Source organism: Aythya marila, assembly GCF_965140915.1.
Source record: "Aythya marila genome assembly, chromosome: 16".
Classification (NCBI taxonomy): domain Eukaryota; kingdom Metazoa; phylum Chordata; class Aves; order Anseriformes; family Anatidae; genus Aythya; species Aythya marila.
The window spans coordinates 6,878,244-6,895,981 of NC_139057.1; the positions used below are offsets into that span (position 1 = coordinate 6,878,244).

The window sequence follows — 17,738 nt, forward strand, 5'->3', positions numbered from 1 at the left end:
GTTGTACAAATTCTGGAATGATGTTCACCTTTTCTTCACAAACCTGTATATCCGATCCACTGTGTCTTATACAACTCTTGATTTAAGAACAAGCCTATACATAATATACAGTGCTGTCAGCCTCCACCTGGCATCCCCTGGGATAGCACAGCTCTCCCACCCCATCATCAGGCACATTTGTTAAGCCATTTCTTCCATTCAAGGTGCAACCTGGATTTAAGAGCTATTTTTATTTGTTTCAAATATTAGTATTAAAACCTTTATTTTAACAGAAGGTACACAACCAGCCCTTTGTCTGAAGATAAGCTCCCACATCCTTTGACAGCCTTCAGAAGCTGTCCAGAGCACCACCAAGGAAAGGAACACACTACAGCAAACACACACCTACCTCCCTGCTTCAAACGTGAACCAAGATGGGTCCCGCCCGTAGCGTCGGAGGGCACTTAATGGCCAAGAGATGAGTTTTAGTCTGGGATTCTGGATGTCCCAAAGACAGATATTCTCAAATGTTATCTGCAAGGTACATTCCCCATGCACATCTAAATTAGGGGATGGCATCAAATACACATTGAATCTCTCTGGGAGAAAAACAAAAGGTTAGTCTAAAATCCCTGCCCATTAACTGTGCAAGTCATTAAAGGAATTTCCTACTTTCCACCTCTATTACAAGATTTTATTTCCACTTTGAACAATTAATTCAAAAACAAAGACTCAATTCCTTCCAATAACTCAATAAACTCTACATTTGGAGCAGTTAGAATGCTACACTTCAAGGGCATCAAACATTTGGTCATGCGTTGAGATACAAAAGAACTACACCATCATGATCTTGATATTTGCAAACAATATAACTGTGTGCATGAATAAATATATTCCAAATGCTTTTGCGCATATAATTAGTTAATTTGCATAGGAAAGTGAAGTAGCCATGGGCTCAGCTTCTGCATGCAATTATTATTATTATTTATTATTCACTTTACAAAGTTGATAAATGGCCTCAGTCAGAGACTGAAAGTGTTGTACAGACATGATACAAGGAAACACAACAAAAAGACAGTCTCCATCTCCAAAATCAGCTAACTTGTTTCAGAAATAAAAGCGTTATTCCAAAATAATTCTAAAACCCTGAATTGCAGCACTTAATCACCATGCTCATTATCTCTGGCAGTAATAAATATATATATATATATATAAACAGGAATAGTTAGGAAAAACAATTTTTGGTACCAATTTATTTTGAATGTTCACATGCACAATCCAAAAGACTTAAAAATAATGCAATTAAAGATTTAAAAGGTCAGTATTTTATATTTTATGTACCTACCACTCTGCTCCCTCTCCACTCCTGATGCCAGCAAGTCAGGCTCTCCAAGACTAATGTCATTAATCCGTGTTCCAAGACACTCCATCTGCAGTACCTTGCACCACTCATCTGCCTCAAGTTCTGTATAAATGCCCAGAAAATCTGTGTGTAGGTATAATACATTTATGATTTCACAATTAATGCTCTTACGTTTTCTTATGTGCATTGCCATTTTACCCACCTGACTCACAAGCAAAGGTTTTGGAGGTGTCATCATTAAAATAAATCCCAACAGCATGTTTCTTTGTGCTTTTTGGCATTCGTGAAATATTCTTCACATTATTGAGCTCTGTGACCTGAAAATAAACACAATTTGGACATTTATGGGGACCTTAAAATATATATATCCATTATTGACTGGAGAAGCTGAAATAAAGAATTAAACCAAGTTGCATAGGATGGAGAAAGAGACGGAGCATGAACATGCCTACGATTGCTGTTAAAGAAATGTATCCTTGATATGAATCACCTCAGGCAATCAACTTGAAGACCCTGGATGCTGAAGCAGCCATATTCTTGAGTCCTTCCCTATCTGCAAGTAAGCTTCAGTGCAATCCAATCTAAAAAGAATTTAAGCCAAGAGGCAGGTAGAATCAAGTAAGACATGAGAAAGACCAATCAGTTGTAACAAAAGAAAAAAAGAGTTCAAGACAGAAATCTAACACATTCACCCATTTGGAGAAGCAAATCCAATTCCAGGACAGCTTTCATCATGGAGGTCAAAACTGGTGAAAAGCTGTTGTCTAAACTATTTTTGATGGGTAGGTTGATTATTTGTTAGAATGGTCCACTAAAAAAAGTTGTAGTATTTAGAAAGCTTTTTATCTTCAAAGATTCACAAAATAAATTCACAGAATTGTCAACACAGATTTCTGTTAATTGGTTGCCAAAAACTGATTGGAAAAATATCTTTCACTCCAACAAAAATGAACACACATATATAGAGAGAGAGGGTATACAGCTTTAACGAATACCTACTATGGTTTCTTCACATTTCTCTAACGTTCAGTTTTCACACTCACCCCCATAAATAACATTCCTAAGTTTGACTGAGGATAAATTCTTCTTTATTTTAATTCTTTATAATATGAAGGCTAATACTCCAACATGGAATCAGGAAGTTATATTTAAATATTCATTATTAGAAAATGTTTTTCTGATTCTTTTACATGTTAAGGACTGAAGAGAGTAGGAATTTAACAAAAACGTTCCCAAAGCTGTAACCTGCAACTTTAAAACTTCATTACTTTGGTCTCAGTAGTCCTGAGGTGGAAGATACAGGAACTGCAAAGAGATATCAGTGTTGTAGAGTCCAGCAAAAGAGACTGTTCCTCTAAAGGACCTTGGGTTAACCAACACACCCATTGCATCTCTCTGGCCCTTCATCCTCACGTCACTTTCTCCTTAGAGTCCATTTATTGCTTTTTCCTTTCAGCACAGGAGTACAGACAGTTAAAACTCACAGTTTGAAGAAAGACCTGAAAAGGTAATCTGTGTATGGAAGGGACGGCAGTCAGTAAGCAACCTATCCCCAAAATAAAAATAAGCAACACACCCATGTCCCCAAATTCACTCTGTGTGCAGTAGCAAAAGGAATAACAAATGAAAGAAACATTCTGTAGGGAACACACCAACCTTCTCCATAGCTGCCAAATTTAGAATTCAGGTTTTTCTAGCCTCCAGGCTCAAAATTTTGAGAAGTTCAAAATTTTGAGAAGTGTCAAAACTGAAAACTTCTTGATTGTACTTAATTTCGCATGAGAATTTTTTTTACTCTTCCAGGAAATCCTATGATGGAAGTACATCCTCCAGTGCTAACAAGACACTGACAAACTCATTGCTAAATATGACAAATCTGCCATAGCTTATTCCCATCATACTCAGGCACATGACAGGTCAAGCACAAATTGCCAGCTGCCAGGTTCAGCTCTCACGTCCTTCTCATTTGCCAAGAAAATATGCAAATACAAGAGAAAAAAAAATGTCTTTTTCATTGAGGACAGTAACTACTCTGACATTTATACTGAACACATTCACATTTTCTGCAAGTGGACACACTAATTAAATTGGTACCAGTGACAAAGTATGTATGAATACAAAAGTTAGCAAAAACAGAATTTGGCCACACATTTTGGTAACAAATCATTTAATTACCTAGGATTTGTCCTAATTGAAAGCTCATTTCTTAAAAATCAGTTGCCTAACACTTCTGCTGCTGGATATTGCAGTAATCGTCTCTAGTGTGATGAATCCTAAAGATGCAGCTGTGGGGCTCAGGGAGCTGAAGAAAGGTTTATACCAGAGGGGAAGCAGAAAACTGCTTCGCTTTGCAATCTCAGGAAACAGAAGTCCTTTGGGCAGCTAGGAGGCTCAGAAGAACCAGCTGGTTCTCCTACATGGTACATCAGCTCCTGGGGCTATGCAGGGCATGTTGCCCCTCAGCCCCAGGCAGCCTGGCCAGGGAGGCAAAGCACACTGGGCTGCGTGGGATGTTGCTGGCTCTTGCACAGCACTGGGAAAGGACAAACAAACCAACCAACCAGTATCACTAATGACCCTATCTTCAGCCTGAGTCATACACTTCCGGGCCAGATGACAGCAGCTCAAAATACTGCTGGGAACACGAGAAGGACAAGATTAGAGCCTTTGCTGTTAGTGGATACTAAAGGAGCGTCATTTCTGATCCCAGCTTCTTTTACTAGGGCTCCACCCCAGTCTCCAGCTCACACCTACATACCCAAAGATTCCTGGCCTTGCGCACCTTTGCTTATGTCTGTGTCATACCCATGTGCAATGCAACATCTCTGAACCCAACCACCAGGACTGAGATTTTCTCCTGCCAGTATCTCGTATACCTGCATCTGCCCTCTGGTCTATGGCTTCACATCAACAGCTGCTGGTCATTCCAATTTGGCCATTCCAATAAGATCTCAGCATATGGAGTAGAACAGAAGCCACAGCCATACCTAGCAACCAAAATTTTTCTTTTGCTTTAGTTCTCCCAGTCAAGAAAACCTTACCATATCACACAGCAGCTCCTCCTTCACCCCATAGCCCACAACAGCAGTCATTTCTCCTCTTCCTGTGTGAGGAAAGTCAATTTATGCTACAATCACTTCAGGGGACCACTAAGGAGTTATGCATAACTCAAGGTGAATAGAAGCACGAGGGCAGATGTCTTGACCAGAAGACAGTGTAATACCCAACTGGATTTTCCTTTAGAAATGACTAAATATAGAATTGTGAATATAATGGCCTCACTGTTTTGGAGCCGAGAATAGCCATATTTTTAGCCTTCTTATAAAATGCTCTGACAGGCTAGGTAGTTACAAATAAGTACTTTCCTACAGTAATCTCAAAGGCAGAGTAATATATTCCAATAGAGATTTTCCAAGACACAGCTCATGCTTGAAATCCCAAAGTTCATCCTTCTGAACACAAAAATTTATTTTCATTTGATTATGCCTTCTCCTACACTTGCTCTGTACTCCCTCTAACCACGCTGTGTTATGAGGCAGACAATGCAGATTACTGGAGACATTACTTATCTTACACATTGCCTTCACAGTATTCACAGAGGTCTATTTTGCTTTTCCGAGGTATCAACCAGCAGTTTATTCATCTTTCTAAGGGAAAACTGTCCCTATGTCAACATGATGGCAGGGGATGGAAACAGAGAGCCCACGAGCGTGCCGCTGACTGTGGTGTCAGTGCAGGCCCAACTCAGACTGGGGTGCTTGTCCCTGGCCTGCAGAGTGCAAGTTTGGGGAAAGAAGAAAGGCCGCAGAGACACGACCGAAGCCATAGCCTGAAAAACAGCTAAATTATATATGGAATTTTTCAATGTTGTTACAAGGCTCTAACTCAAGACTCTTCCTCATCACTTTGTCCCTGCCTCCAAGTACTATGTGCTGGGATAGGTGAGGAGGCAAAGGAGACCAACCCAGTCTAAGTCCACACACTACAGACAGGTGTGGTAAGTTGGTGCCTCCAGGAATCACCTCATGTACTATGTGAACACAGAGTGACTGTACTGAAAAGCACTGCTGCCATGTACCACAAACACGTTCCTCCTGAGAGCTCTGGCTCACAGCCTAGTCAAATAAAATTGCAGGTGATTGCATCCCTTGAGTGATATCTTGAAGATGTACTGAAATCAATAGTGTTGTGTCATTAATTTCACTTATCATCAAATCATTTGTAACTCATGTTTTAGCCATGAACTGGGAGAAGGGGTATTTATATTTGGAGAACTGCTAGCTACAACAATTGGCAGCCTGGGGATTATTTTGTTCTGTACTGACTGCTTCAGAGCTCTTGCATAATGGCATTTCACACCATACAATCTGAAAGTCTTCACATACATCTGAAAACCTCCTGATTGCATTTGTTTCTGTAGAACTTTACGGGCTGAGACCAAAACATCTCACTCAAGCGTGAGGGACAGGCAGCCCTCAAGTCTGACCTCTGCCCAGCTCCAAATATCTACAGTGACATGCACATAGTTTTTGTCTCTTCTCGGGTGGTTTCAGACCAAGGTTTTCTGCAGTACGTGACTTAGTACACACAAAGAACAACAGATGGACCAAACCTGGATCTCTGGAAACCCTTCTGAAGGCTATGGCACAAGTGATAGCATCCAGACAAATTCAGTCATTCAGCTCATGGATGCTTTAGATCCTGGATACAACCCTGCGGCACCTGATTTTTATGGCTGGCAAAAACAGTCAGTAAGCAGCTGCTCTCTCCTCCTTTTGGGGGCTGAGCTGCTGGAGTTGTCTTCACCTCTCAGAGGTGCTCTGATATGGTACCAGCCCCTTCTTGCAAGACCCATCTTCAGCCAAGAAGCTGTTCCTGCTGCCAAGACTCAACAGCGCACCTGTGCTCCTGAGGGAGAGCTTGTCTAAAGATCACTTGTTATTTGACCTGCTGTGTCACCCAGCAAGGTGCTGCAAAATGCCATCATTATCCCAGGTGCCTAAATAGCCTCCCTGTTGCTCACACTTATGCAACAGATGGTTCAAATTGTCTGGCACATATGCACCAAATTCACACTAAGTGGCAGGCTGCTAACATCCCCTCCGCTGAGCTTTTGGAAAGGAGTCAGAAACAGACACCAAACACCTGCAAGTATTCGAGGCTGAAGTTTTATTTTTTGCATTTTTGAAATAACTCTCCTCCTGCTAGGCTCTTGCAACAGAATGTTTTCATAGTTAAATACATTTGTTTTATTTGTCTGAGATTAATAACTAGAGTACCTTCCCTTACATACTTCCACCCTCCTCTTTACAGTCAGGACTCTTTTACATTAAGATGAAAAACCATATAACTGAAGTACATTTCATCAGATTAAAAACTAAAATACTCGTAGAGCTGTGTGGTAAGAGTCCTGAATCAGGCTCAGGGATTAATCATTAATTTCTCGGCCAACAGTACAAACAGACAGAGCTTCACCCTGACCAGATACACTCAAGTAAAAATTCTTCTGTTACCTTCAAAAACATGCCAAACACACAGTTGACTAAAAATGATCTTAGCAGCCCTGTGAATTCAAATGACTGTTTGAATTAGGACATAATTCTCAAATATGGGTAGCCTTTCAGAACAGAACACAAGGGATCATATTTATTGCCTACACAACTGCCACATTCAATGGTTTGCAAGTATCTCATGCTTTAATCTTAATTAAGGACTTTATGCTTCTGTCTCAGCTTGCTGGAAATTCACTCAGTAAGGGCTGCAGACAGAATGCTTCCTGGGACACCCCAAGGAATATTTACTGGTAAATGCCACAGCACTAATTCCAGCCCAGCCCTGTTTATGATGCAAGATTGGCCTGTGCACATCTAACTTACTACTTACACATAACATACTCAAATTTTATAGAGAGATTATATATACATATAAAATCTATGGCCATGCCTGTATCTCCCTTTATTCAGTGGGGAAATCTCTAGTTTAGAAAAGCTGCTAATTTCCACTTGTTCAGGTACAGGATTGCACACACCCCACCATACCCCACTGTATTCCAATGCTGCCTTTTTGAAGAAATTGAAGCCAAAAATAACTCCCAGCTCTAGGGATTCAGTTTTTACCACCGCTCTCAGAAGCTGCTCCTTCACTCACCAGAGCAGAGGAGCTGTACACAATACCCACGGCTGCTGATGACCAGCTTTCTGTCCTCGTCATCCCCTCCAACACATACCTGCCCCCCAGACTTGTGCTGAGCCTTGCTGCATGGCATTACAGTGAAGATACCAAAACACCCTGACAAGTTGCTTTAATTTTTTTAAAGCCTCAAACCAGACATTTTGTTTGTAATAAGTGATAGTACTCATTAAAACAAATGTTTAACAGCCAGTTATAAGTAGAGTGGTCATACTTTAAACGTTTAATTTGCTACTGGTACAGTTTTGCATTAGAAAGCCTGGAAAACAATTACAAATTACACAATTCAATTTTCCAAATGGATTATTCCATAACTAGACAGAAAGACTGTTTAAATTGCTTCTGCTGTTTCAAGGCAAGATTAATACAATCGGATTAAAACTTAGACCCCCTCGAGGAATTAGTGTATTCCTGTCAGCAGTATGCAATTAGTTGGTTCTGTATTGGAATATTAAGGATTCTTCTGGCACATTTCAAAATCCAAACTCACTTGGAGAAAGAAGAATTTCTTCATATCCCCAATATTATTTTGCTAAAACATATGGTAATTTGTGGATGACTGTTTATATTTACCAAATGAAAACTAGAGTTACCTGAAAGGCAATTCTCTGCCCAGATTTTGTAGCCTGGATCCTAATTATTTTCATTCCCTTGTGGGTCCAACATGAATTAAGTGGGCAATTTGCTTTGTGTATGCAAATTTCCAGTTCACTTCCTAAGCTACAGATGACTGTTCTCAGATGACCTGTATTTTAATACGCTTTAACCTTTCCATGTTAAAAAAAAAAAAAAAAAAAAAAAAGAGAGAATGACATTAGAAAATATAAAAAGGTCAATATTACACAAAAGGTATTATTTCTTTTGTTGCTTCAAAGTTCCCTGGACAATGACTTTGCCAACTAACTAGAAGTATTGATACTTTAGATCGCATTTAATAAGAGAGACAGATATAGATGGGCTTAACTTATAATGACTGGAATGTTTTACATAAAAATAGATGTCTTTCATACATACATGATTTCTAAGGAAGCATATACCCTGACAAGCAAAAGTTAAAATAATTTAAGGGGTGAATGTCCAAACCAACTGGACCTAAAGTAATGAATGAATTTCCTTTGTTCCAAAATATACCTCTAAACCCAGGTAGCTAAATGTTATCAACCCTCTAGATGGGTAAGAGTCTTCAGACTACTGGTATGGCAACAGAATGATGACAGCAATGCAAAGAAAGTGAGTTGAGGGAGGCACCAGCCATAGGACAGGGAGAAGAAATGGCATCACATCAGCAAGATGTGAGTGGCAAGGACATCAAAATTAAGCCTCCAGCACAGGGCTGCAGAGCAGGACATAGAAATCACTTGTCTAGATATGAACAACCTGGACCCCCTGGTATAACAGCAACACTGCTGAGCTTGTGACCCAGTCTTCAAATGGGTAAGGGAGAAATCTCGACTCAATGTTGACAAGATGATGTACATCCCAGCCTGTGCCTACTCCGAGTCAGTGACTGGTACTGCCATAGTGCCAGAGCAAATGCCCCAGACTCCTTCCACTAATAAATTGAAGTAACATTTGCACTTTAATTCATCACAGAAAAAAAGCAACGAAATGAAACAATTTAACACTTCAGTGAAAGAGGCAGGTGCTATTGAAATATTAGCTACATTCATCATTTTTCGTTTTCTACCCTTTACAGTCTGATGATGGATTAAACCCTTCCAGAGATTGATGGGGTGAGCAAGGGCTCCTCAGTTTTCTCAGATTTGATGCTGCTTTCAACAGCATTTGAGAACTACTTTAGAACCCAAGTAGGAAGCTAACAACTGTATTTCTGAAACATTGGTAATCTGTTAGTAAGGTTTTCCTCTTACACCATCATCTATTAGACTGAACTACATTCATCCTTAAATTCATTAGCAGCATCTTTTGACACAGCGACACTTGGTGTGTTAACAGGACTGCCTGGGCTCCTCATTTTTAGGATTAATTTTGTCAGAGATGCTGAGAAGCAGCCTTCTGTCCAAAAGTGACAGAATTAAAATAGTCACCAAAAGGCTCTGCACAACACCAAGCTATTAGAGCAGCTGCTCTTGCTGACCAGCTGTATATAAAGACAATAGCAGTGACTACTCTAGACCCCTGGATGATGTCATGAGCATCTAAGTCCCATTAATACGATACATCAGGAACAGGTGAGAAATAATGTTAATTGAAGACCGCCATATTAATTTTTTGTTTGATTTTTAATCATTAAATATCGTTTTTACAAGACCTAGTTCAACTACAGTGTAACATGGAGTAGCAGTGACATGTTCTCCTCTTCCAACACCTCATATTTAAAACTGCTGGAAGTTGCATCATTCACCATCCTAAAAATTCCACACATTTACAAAGCTTTTTAAAAAGATAAAGTCATTTCAAGCCATGTGTACTCTTTGTAAGTTAACACATTTTAGCCAGAAAATACTAATACTCATTAGCTTCAAGTAAGGTTTGTTAAAAATAACCAGGACCTGTCAACTTTTATAGCTGATGACTCTAGAACTAGACATCCTCAGTTTCCATCACAGTAGAAAAAAAATGGGGACAATGCAGAGCCCCACTGACAAACAGCAACTCTGCAGAAGGACCAACCCACCACCCTGAGCAATCACACTTGAACAGCTCTGCTTGGTTAGCACCATGTCATTTACAGCCTGCCAAGAGCACTAAGTGTGGAGAGCAAACACTGATGGCATCACTCCCAGATCAGCTCACAGGAACAAACACCTTGCTGCCAGTTCTTCTGCCCGTCTGCACCCCAGGGGCTCCCAGCAAGCTCACCAGACCCACAGGCTGACATGGTGCTGGGAAGAGACACCTCTCCATTTCCTACACGAGGCTGGCAGAAACCTCAGCATTGCTAGATTGTTAGATCTACGTGTACATACCCAGGACCTGAAGCAGACAGAAGCTTAGGAGAAGGGCTCAGAGTGACTGAAGCTGGCAATCTAGCTTGGCAAGTCCAAAACAAAATGTGTGTGTATATATTTTATACATACACATATATAAGCTGAGATTGATCATCTCAGGCATTTTCAGCACAAGACTCAGACTCCAAGACACCATCACGCCACACACACAGACACACAGAAAAGGAGACTTACAAAGTAATCTATTAATTCACTCTAGCTGGAAACAATATTCCTGGGAGCAAACATTGCATTCAAGCAACATACATTCAAGTGCATTATACTCTTCCAACAGAGAAGTTTCTCTGCTTACTTCCCCTTGAAACATTTAGGTTTTGGCCTTCATCCTAAAGCAAGCCCTAGATTGGGCTAAATTCTGATAAAAAGAACTTGGCTGAGGTTAGGTGCAAAACATGATATTTTAAAGACGTCTTATGCTTTGACAACGTTTCTCAAACCTTCAGCCAAGACTAGGGTTTGCTACAATACGTATTAATAGTACAGGTCTGACTACGTATAGTTTCAGAACATTCAGATTTTGAAAGCTATACATACAAACTTTACAGCTACTAAAATAAACACTGAATTCCCAGGGAATGGCTATGGAGTTTGCTCATTTATTCCTGTTAAATAAGCTACCAGAGAACTCCAGCTATAGAAGCTGCAGTAGTTGAACATTGACTTAACTATAGGCTAAGCTAAAAGGTAATGGGACTTTCACGGTGCTTTGGTCCACTGGTCCAGATGCAGGAAACTGCTGTTACTTTACACCTGTGACAAATAAGCGATCACCTACATATCTTCTTGAAAGAAAAAAAAAAAAAAAAAGCCTGATTTAGACTCCTCTTGGATTTCATATCCACTCCCTAATCTGAACCTCAAGCCAGTGAGTGCTGCTGATATATTGCATTAATACAACGGAGGAAATACAGATTTGCATCAATAATTGACAGAACTGTACTAATATAAATGCAATGTTTCATACAGCTGGAAATCATCTTATACACACACTATACAACCCTCTCACACATCAAATGAAAAAATACACTTCTCATTACTTTTGAAAGTTCCTTAATAAAAATTTGAATGAAGTATTTCTGGGCATGACTTACTACAAATAGCCACAGGTTTTATGATCAATCAATTACAAATTACATGGCATGTAGACAGACAAGTCTGAGTTCAGATTCAGTATTCCCTCAAGATTTCCTCCTAAACGTATGTCAAAGTGAGTAAGTGCAGATCAGCCTCAAGCTGAGTTGTGCTCACTGACTCCTAGCAATTTATGCACATAATTCCTAATCTTCTAATATATTAAGCTTTTGCCAACAATGATTATAAATTAAAGACTTTCTCATTTTCATCTCTGTGCCCAGAAGAATTACACATGTAAAGTCTCAGATGAATATGAAATGTGCACAGAACACCAGAGAAGTGATTTGAGGGAAAACTGCATTCTTTTTAATACCAGTGAATTTAGCAAAGGTTTTCACATCACTGTTCACTGCCTGCACAAGATTGATTTGCGTGTTACCTATCATTTCTGTACCTGTGTAATGCACAGATGCAAAATCCAAGTAAAACCTCTAAGCACGTGGCTTTTTTGAACTCACATGTTACTGTGCACGTTTGTTACTGCAATTATGAATAGTAGTCATTCTGAAGTATTTCAGATGTGATTTTAAAGGAGAAATGATCAAGATGAGGAGAGGAAAGGTCATCTTCTCCAAAAATAGTCATTTTCCATTACCTTAGCAAGATGGTTGCTACAGAGCAGGAAAGTGAATGCTTAGTCTGCCTCTGCTTTACCAAATGAAGGAACATACATGTACCAATAGGTTTAGAACCTTGATCATTAAAAAAAAAAAAAAAAAAAAAAAAAAGAGTAAAGCCTTGATTGTTTTTTTAAAAAAAAAAAAAAAAAAAAAAAAAAACAAGGCCAATTAATATGTGACAACTTCAGATTTTACTGCTGGTTGTATGCAAAAACAAGCATATAATCAAGCCTTACCTTGTGATAGCATCTAAAATAAGCAGCTCGTTCATCTGAGAATTTCTCCAGCCTCTTTGGCCCTTTGCTTGAAGCTTTTTTGAATACTAACCAGCATCTCTGGTAAATCTAGAAACACAAGAGAGTAAACTTAGCATCTCCAATGACTTGAATATCACTAATATTTGCATAGAAGTTAGACTCATAAATCAGTTGCTGCTCTGGAGCTAAAATTAATGGCTTTCAGTAGTTTAGACAAAAAGTAAGATCAAGCTAATGGACAGTTACATCATATTTCTTTTGAATTACAATACAATCACAAATTCTTATTAAGACAATGGATGCTTGCTTGAAAGGTGCTAACAAGAGCAAGCTGTAATCATCAGGCTTATATACGCAGGGCTATCTAGGAAGCATATTTTCAAAATAAAGTTTTTTTCAACACTTTTCCATGTTAATTTGTTACTGGTTGAGGTCTTCTATGCTTAAGACAGATGTGAGAAAAGCTCAAGCAGACAGGTAGGAGTGCACCTTCCATCAGATCAGTGCAACAGATAAAGCTATATGTGTATACAGTACATAAAAGAGTAAAGGTGGTTACACAGGGAGAAAGAACCAAATTACTGGCTAATGAAGATGACAGAACATTTAACTGTAGAACCAAGAATTTTGAAAGTGGCATTTTGTTTTCAAGGTTCAGCTATTTAAATTCAAGTCACTCGGGACAGATTCTGCCTGTGCAGAGATTGAAAAAAAAAATAAATAAATAACTAGTTTTCTGCACCTGGAGCATTACGCCAATTCATTTCTCAAACTTCTGCCCCCATTTCTTTCAATCTTCCCACCTAGTCCTTAACCGTGCTGCACTTTCTATCATCCTTTCACATTCAAAACTTAGATAGCATACTGTCTGCACAGGGGGAAAAAAAAAAAAAAAAAAAAAGAAATTTGAACCTTGCCAACTGTTCACAGCCTATGTTTAATCAGTAATTCAAAAGTAACACCTGGTAAGTTAGAAATAAAACAAAACTGCCACTAAAATTAGTGTGATTTCAAACAAAAAAATTGATCAGCCATTATCAAGTAGTGCACAGCTCTGGCAGAACTCCAGGCTAGCACAAATGGACTGCTCAGTGATGAGATCCATCAAAACATCTCACTGCCTCCAACTACACCAGCACCCAACAGGCAACCAGCAGACAAGGCAACTCCATCCTTTAATCCTTTGATGGGTTTCTAACCAATGCATTCAGCACAAAACAATTATGCCCATGAAAAGTACCTATAACTAAGTAGCTGTGCATGAAAATGATTGCTAGTTGACCAGTTGTACTTTCACTGGCTTTTAGCTGTTTCTATAAAGCTGTTCAGGGAACCATATTATTCCCCCCAGCTTTGTTATTCTGCCTTGCATGTGGACACTCATACTCCTTGCCCACTTGGCTGCAGAAATATTTAGCATATGGACAGGCTGCTCTGATGCCAGGCACCAGCTGAACCTATCAAGATTTTCTTCCAGTTTTCCAGATTATTGGCCAGTCAACATGTCCTGTTTAATGCAAGGGTTTGAATTGAATTATTCAAGAATTACTAGACACTGACCAAAATGAGAGCTTACTACCAAAAATTCAGATACGTACCCACTTCTACTGGAAGATACTTTTCTAGATTTACCTTCTGAGAAAATCTTGTTTGTCATGTCCAGATAATCTCAGCACATCTGACAATAAAAGCTTTCCTACCCTCCCTCCCCCAAAGTTATTCAAAAGTTTGAAGACCCACCTTTTGCTTTCCAAAAACCTACAATTTTTAAGTTTAGCAATTAGTGAACAGAGTGCTTTAGTAATTAGTCACTATACAAACATGAGGATAAGAACTATAACATGATGATGTCCTACTCAGACAATTTGCACTCAGTATTGCCTCTTTGGGGCAGTAAACATCTCAAAGCTGTGGCTCCAACATAGAGCTCAGCAGCACATGGAATTAGACACCAAATGAGAACAATCTTCTGCAAAAACACAGAAATAGAGCTTTGTTCTGCCTTCGGTCAGGTACGAAACCAGGACAGTTATCACCTTTCCAAATGCCACTGGAAACATAAGTACTACTAACACTCAACTCCACTCAAGCATGGTTGGTGGCTATAAATTGGTGCTACTGGAATTTGTTACTGTAGTTCAACAACAACTAACCCCAGACTAATTCTTGGATTTAGATTGGGATCATGGCACAGCTGGGAGGGAAAAAAAAAATCACACCAACTGTTACATGTAAGCACCTCCAAGGATGCAAAAGCCAAATTATCCTCCAATATAAATACTGAGTATTTGAGTTGTGGTTCTGCTCCCATATTACAACAGTTCTCTGTCATAATATAATATGCTAGCGCCTTTAGGACAAACTCATCCCAACCCAAATAATTACAGCTATGAAGAATAAACATCATTCATAATGCTAACTGGAGGAAAATCAGGTCATGAAGGTTCCTTCTCTGAACTTAGTCCTCTTTCAGTATCAGAGAATCAGGTCTCTCCCCTTGTGGTATCTATAGGGGAAAGCAAGGCCAGAGTAATCGTGTTCTGTACTGCCAGGTTAAGGTGTTAAGCTGCTTTTTTGGCACTAGATTAGAAAAAAAAAAAAACTTAACATGAGCTGCAGTTATGCACAGAAACATGGCTGAGGCTCACATCCCTCTGAATTTATCCTCTACTATTCATACTGTACTGCACAGAAAATAAACAGCTTCTTTTTGCACTTACGAGCAGCACTCTCATCAAAAGAGTTATTCCCCAAAGAATGGGGTAGTTGATGAGTGAAGACGTACATGGCTTGCAGCAGAATTAATCACATAGGTACTGAAATGCAATTAGTTAGGTGAGCCATTAACAGACCACCTGCATAATTAGAAAGACTCCATTGCCCAGTTAATACTATTGCTACTGCATCTTATCCAATGTTACACTTGCACTACAAATGCTTACTAAGAATGAAGCATTGCTTACTTAGCTAGCTCAACACCAGCAGGAAGCTTGCTTACAGTTTTCAAGGGATAAGCTGTAACAATGAATCCTCAGTTCCCATATATTTTATGTAGCCAGTCACTTTGTCTAAGGAATTGTCATTACTCATCTATCATACATCTGCCTCTTTCCAGACTGAAAAGTTTAATTGTATGTTTGCATAGTACCTGAACGTGCAATTTGGTGGCACAAATAGGGTTCCAGGATGTTCAATTAATAGAAAGATGTTTAAATCTCTCACAAGAAGAGTTTTCAATTCTCCAAAACAATACAGAGAAATACTAGAAACATCAATAGCCTCTGTTAGACCTTCTTTGCACCACTGACTTCATTGTGATTCATCCCTCACTAGATCTCTCTCCAGCATTTCCAGCAACAAAACAGATACTGTTATTCGATGTTGTGAGTAAAACTAAGGCAAGGTAAAGCATTTAGAGGCAGCACTCAAATGCAGTTATATACTGGACTGTAATAGTAGCTAAAAGTAGTATAAAGTATTTTGGTTTTATTAGAGGTAATACATAAATTTTTGCCTGAATATATATTTTGGTATTTCATTAACATAAGTGATCTGATTATTAACTCTTGCCTGCTGAGCTTATATGAACAAATTCAAAAAGAAGATGCATCCATTCACTTAAAACCTGCATAGTATTTCATTTCTGAAGATGCTGAGATAATTGCCATCAACAACTTATATTATCACTGTATCATTTATATGGCCCCATGGCATGAATACCTTGCAGGTAAACAGCCAGCACCAATCTTAACTGAGCATAAACTTCATGATATCCTAAAACTCTAGAAATAACAAATCCAGCAGCATTTGCCTAGAAGCACTGAAAGCCTTTCAATGCAGTCAATGCACAGAAGAGCTGATGATGTGCCCAAGACAGAGAGCTAATCATAGGTCCTGTTATGAGCATATACAAAGCAAGTAATTAGGTCCTTGATGCCATCATGATCAAGTAAGTGTCTGAGACTTGTCAGTATTTCTTCAGGTTGACAACAGCACATGAACTGTTTAGATTGTTAGAGCTGTTTTGACAGCAACAACAAGAACCAGCCCCAAATCCTCTCAGGTGCCTATTCAGCCATGAATACTTAGCTCACTTATCCCTCAAAATCAACATTCCCACTATTACTACATGAATAGGAATTAGTTGAAAATACTGCTGCAATTACTTCCATCCCAAACACTTGGGCTGACAGTGATTAGATAATCCAAACAGCAAATCAGGATCTGCTGTGCTGAGAGGGAACAGCAACAGCTGTCATTTGCATAACACCAAGAACTTCCACAGCCCTCCCTGTGATATATTCTGAGAAGCCAAACCTGAAGTTTCATTCAAGCAGCCAAAATCAGCATCTCCTTCCTATGGCCTCTTCTGACAATTTCAGCCTCCAACATGCCATTGAGCAGACAATAACACAAAATGCAAGGGAAATAATGTGACTGTTTATGAAGTGGATCGTCTGAAACCATATAGGAGATCTAACATGCATGTCCAAGGTCACATCAAATCAGTTCTATTTGTGGCTCCAAGGATCAGCTGACATAAATCATTACCACAACTGAAGTCAAAGAAGGAGTGACTTCAAAAGAATGATGCAATCTGAGTATTTGGATCTCTGCCTCTCAGTGGTATGCCTTGGAAACCAGGCAGGATTGTTTGGCCACCCTCACGCTCCTTCAGCTGCTGGAAATACACTGTGAAGCAAAGGAGCTATTAACCTCAGCTGGAACTGGTCAGCATCTGGCTGACTGTAGTGGAAAAATTTCTTTTGACTTTCCCAACTTTCATGGTTCAGATGTGGTTTGAGAATACTCTCATGCAGAGATGGAAACTGAAACCAGAGGCCTCCTGCCCTACGTGAAGGCCCAAACCAGTGGTCTGTCCTCAAAGTGGGTATCAGGAGAGAACTGTCCATCTTCACTGCCTCCAAACTGATCAGAAAAGCAAGGCAAAAGAACCAGATTTGAGTTCCTAAAATGAACTAAACTAAAATTTTCTACTATACAAAGTACAAATTATTCTACACAAGAAACAAGTCTCTGAATTCAGCAACTAAAAATTACATTTTGGTCCAAGCAAACTTTAAACCAACTTTATCCCACCCCTCAGTATTTTGTTCAGCAACATACTTTAAGAAGTTTCCGCAAATAGCCTTCCCCCAAATTTCTAAATATTTAGCTGTTTTTCATGCCTTGGGCCAGAGGACCTTAACACTGGCTACTTTTA

At 39.3% G+C, this 17,738-nt stretch overlaps 1 protein-coding gene across 7 annotated transcripts in view; it reads right to left on the reverse strand.

Moving 5' to 3' along the window:
* The window catches only part of DOK5 (docking protein 5), a 43,383-nt gene that overhangs the window by 9,108 nt on the left and 16,537 nt on the right, over window positions 1–17,738 (reverse strand). For 3 of the 7 annotated variants that reach the window (XM_082773145.1, XM_082773143.1, XM_082773142.1), the window contains exons 2-5: window positions 12,494–12,601; window positions 1,545–1,659; window positions 1,325–1,465; window positions 389–578 (exon numbers count right to left, since the gene is read on the reverse strand). In XM_082773145.1, coding sequence (XP_082629271.1) covers window positions 389–578; window positions 1,325–1,465; window positions 1,545–1,659; window positions 12,494–12,601 — 554 coding nt within the window. Of the gene's footprint in view, window positions 1–388; window positions 579–1,324; window positions 1,466–1,544; window positions 1,660–12,493; window positions 12,602–17,738 lie in introns of those variants that run through there. The other 4 variants (XM_082773146.1, XM_082773144.1, XM_082773148.1 and 1 more) reach the window with 3 other exon arrangements.